The following is a 1,869-nucleotide window of genomic DNA, read 5'->3' on the forward strand; positions in this document are numbered from 1 at the left end:
CATTTAAAATGAGAACTTCAGTTCTTTAAACAACTTTATAGCGTTGGAAGAGGCGTTAAACCCATACCAGCAGCGTCTGTGGTGTAGCGGTTAGGCCCTCCGCTGTCGCGTGGATGAGACCCGAGTTGGATTCCCGAAAGGGTGAAATAATAATCGAGTATTTCAGTTCTTTGGTTGGACGGTTTACCCCTCTTAGCCCGGATCGGCCCTAACAGGCATGGTTTGCTTCCTGCCTCCTGAATAATCTAAACTGTGTCGATGGGGGCGTGAAACACTTACATTTAAGAAAAGAAATAGATAACCCATATTATGTACAACATATTATTATACCTGAGCACCATCGACATACAACTTCATCCTCGTCCCATCGTACACTGCTGCAATATGAGTCCAGTGGCCGGGTGTGTAGCCTGTGGGTCCTGTGGCGTCGGCCAATGTGCTTGAAGCTTCGGTGCTGAGAGAAAAGCTGTACCTGATGTCCGTGCGTCCATTGACACTTTGTGACGTCAGACGCACTGACCACACGCCTCCACTGACGCTACCTTGGCACACATCCGCCATACCTGAGGCATTACAGGATTGAAATAAAAACAGTATAATAGAATTGTCAATATCATTTTTTTTCTGTGGTTGTTATTGCCGTTGCCGTTGTTTTTTTGTTATTGTTGCTGTTGTTGTTGTTGTTGTTATAGTGTAAAGCGCATAGAGTTTGCTTTCGAGTGGGGACATGCGCTATACAAATGCTATGTATTATTTGTTATTAATATTATTATTGTTGTTTTACTTTTGTTGTTGTTGTTGTTGTTGCTGTTGTTGTTGTTGTTGTTGTTGTTGTTGTTGTTGTTGTTGTTGTTGTTGTTGTTGTATAGTTCACAAATATCTAAGATAGACTTAAATGCATTCAAGGCATGATAAGCATATTTTTAGAATATCCATCGTTGTTGTTAGTCCCTGTGGGAGTTGCCTGTTACTAAACTCACAAACACTGATCCAGTTCCAGACAGATGCCAATCTGAAGCAAAACTATAATGACAAAAAAGGCGACAATACCGTCATTCATCAATTCCCTGACTATAGTTTCAGACACATCATAGGGGCTATCGTGGTCTTATGTTACAGTGTTCGTCTCTCATTCAAACGGTCCCGATATCGAAACGTGACAGCAATAAAAAAAAAGAAATTATTCCCTAAAATCTTCTCCTTACATCTCATTTCCTGTTTGCTAGTCCTGTTCAGCCTTCTGCTTTCGTCTCCATCCCCCCCCCTCCCCAATTTCCACTTTCTACCCCATCCCCTGCTTCCCGTGGGCTCTTGTCTCATTTACCCCTGACTCTTTCTATTGCTACCCCTGGCTCCTTCTTACTGCTGTCTTTCAGCCACACCCCTGATTTTTTGGGTAGGTAAAATCGGATAAGAACGAAAAGTCTCAGAGGTCCCGTGAGCGAGTTACGCACAATGAAGATCCCAGGGTGGTCCTAATATCGACAAAAGCAGGCTTCGGCCGCCGCCCGAGCAAAACATAGAATTAATTCCCACCAAAAGTAAAAATACTACTATTCAAAATAACAAAAATTAGAAAGTACCTTCGAATTCGGAATGTGACTGCCTGAAGGCAGGGGGCCATAATAATATTACGAAGCAGGACAGGGTCCTAAGAAGTAGGACAAATGGCCACATACGTAGAAATCCATTCCACCGAAGGTTGAAAAACTAACAGTCGACTACTCGTGAGATCTAACAAGGTAACCCAAAGAAGATATTACATCCTGAATGGAAAAATGCTTCTTTGGATATTTCGTACTGTTGTGGACGGGACTGGAATAGGGGAGGGGATTTTATATTATTTATGTATTTATTTATTTATTTATT

At 42.1% G+C, this 1,869-nt stretch overlaps 1 protein-coding gene across 2 annotated transcripts in view; it reads right to left on the minus strand.

Moving 5' to 3' along the window:
* Positions 1-1,869, minus strand: part of LOC106011109 — a 75,846-nt gene that overhangs the window by 13,834 nt on the left and 60,143 nt on the right. For both annotated transcript variants that reach the window (XM_013079535.2, XM_013079533.2), the window contains exon 3: positions 331-563. In XM_013079535.2, the coding sequence (XP_012934989.1) occupies positions 331-563 (233 nt within the window). The remainder of the gene's footprint in view (positions 1-330; positions 564-1,869) is intronic.

The sequence above is a fragment of the Aplysia californica genome, unplaced genomic scaffold (genome assembly GCF_000002075.1).
Source record: "Aplysia californica isolate F4 #8 unplaced genomic scaffold, AplCal3.0 scaffold00055, whole genome shotgun sequence".
In the NCBI taxonomy this organism is placed as follows: Eukaryota; Metazoa; Mollusca; class Gastropoda; order Aplysiida; family Aplysiidae; genus Aplysia; species Aplysia californica.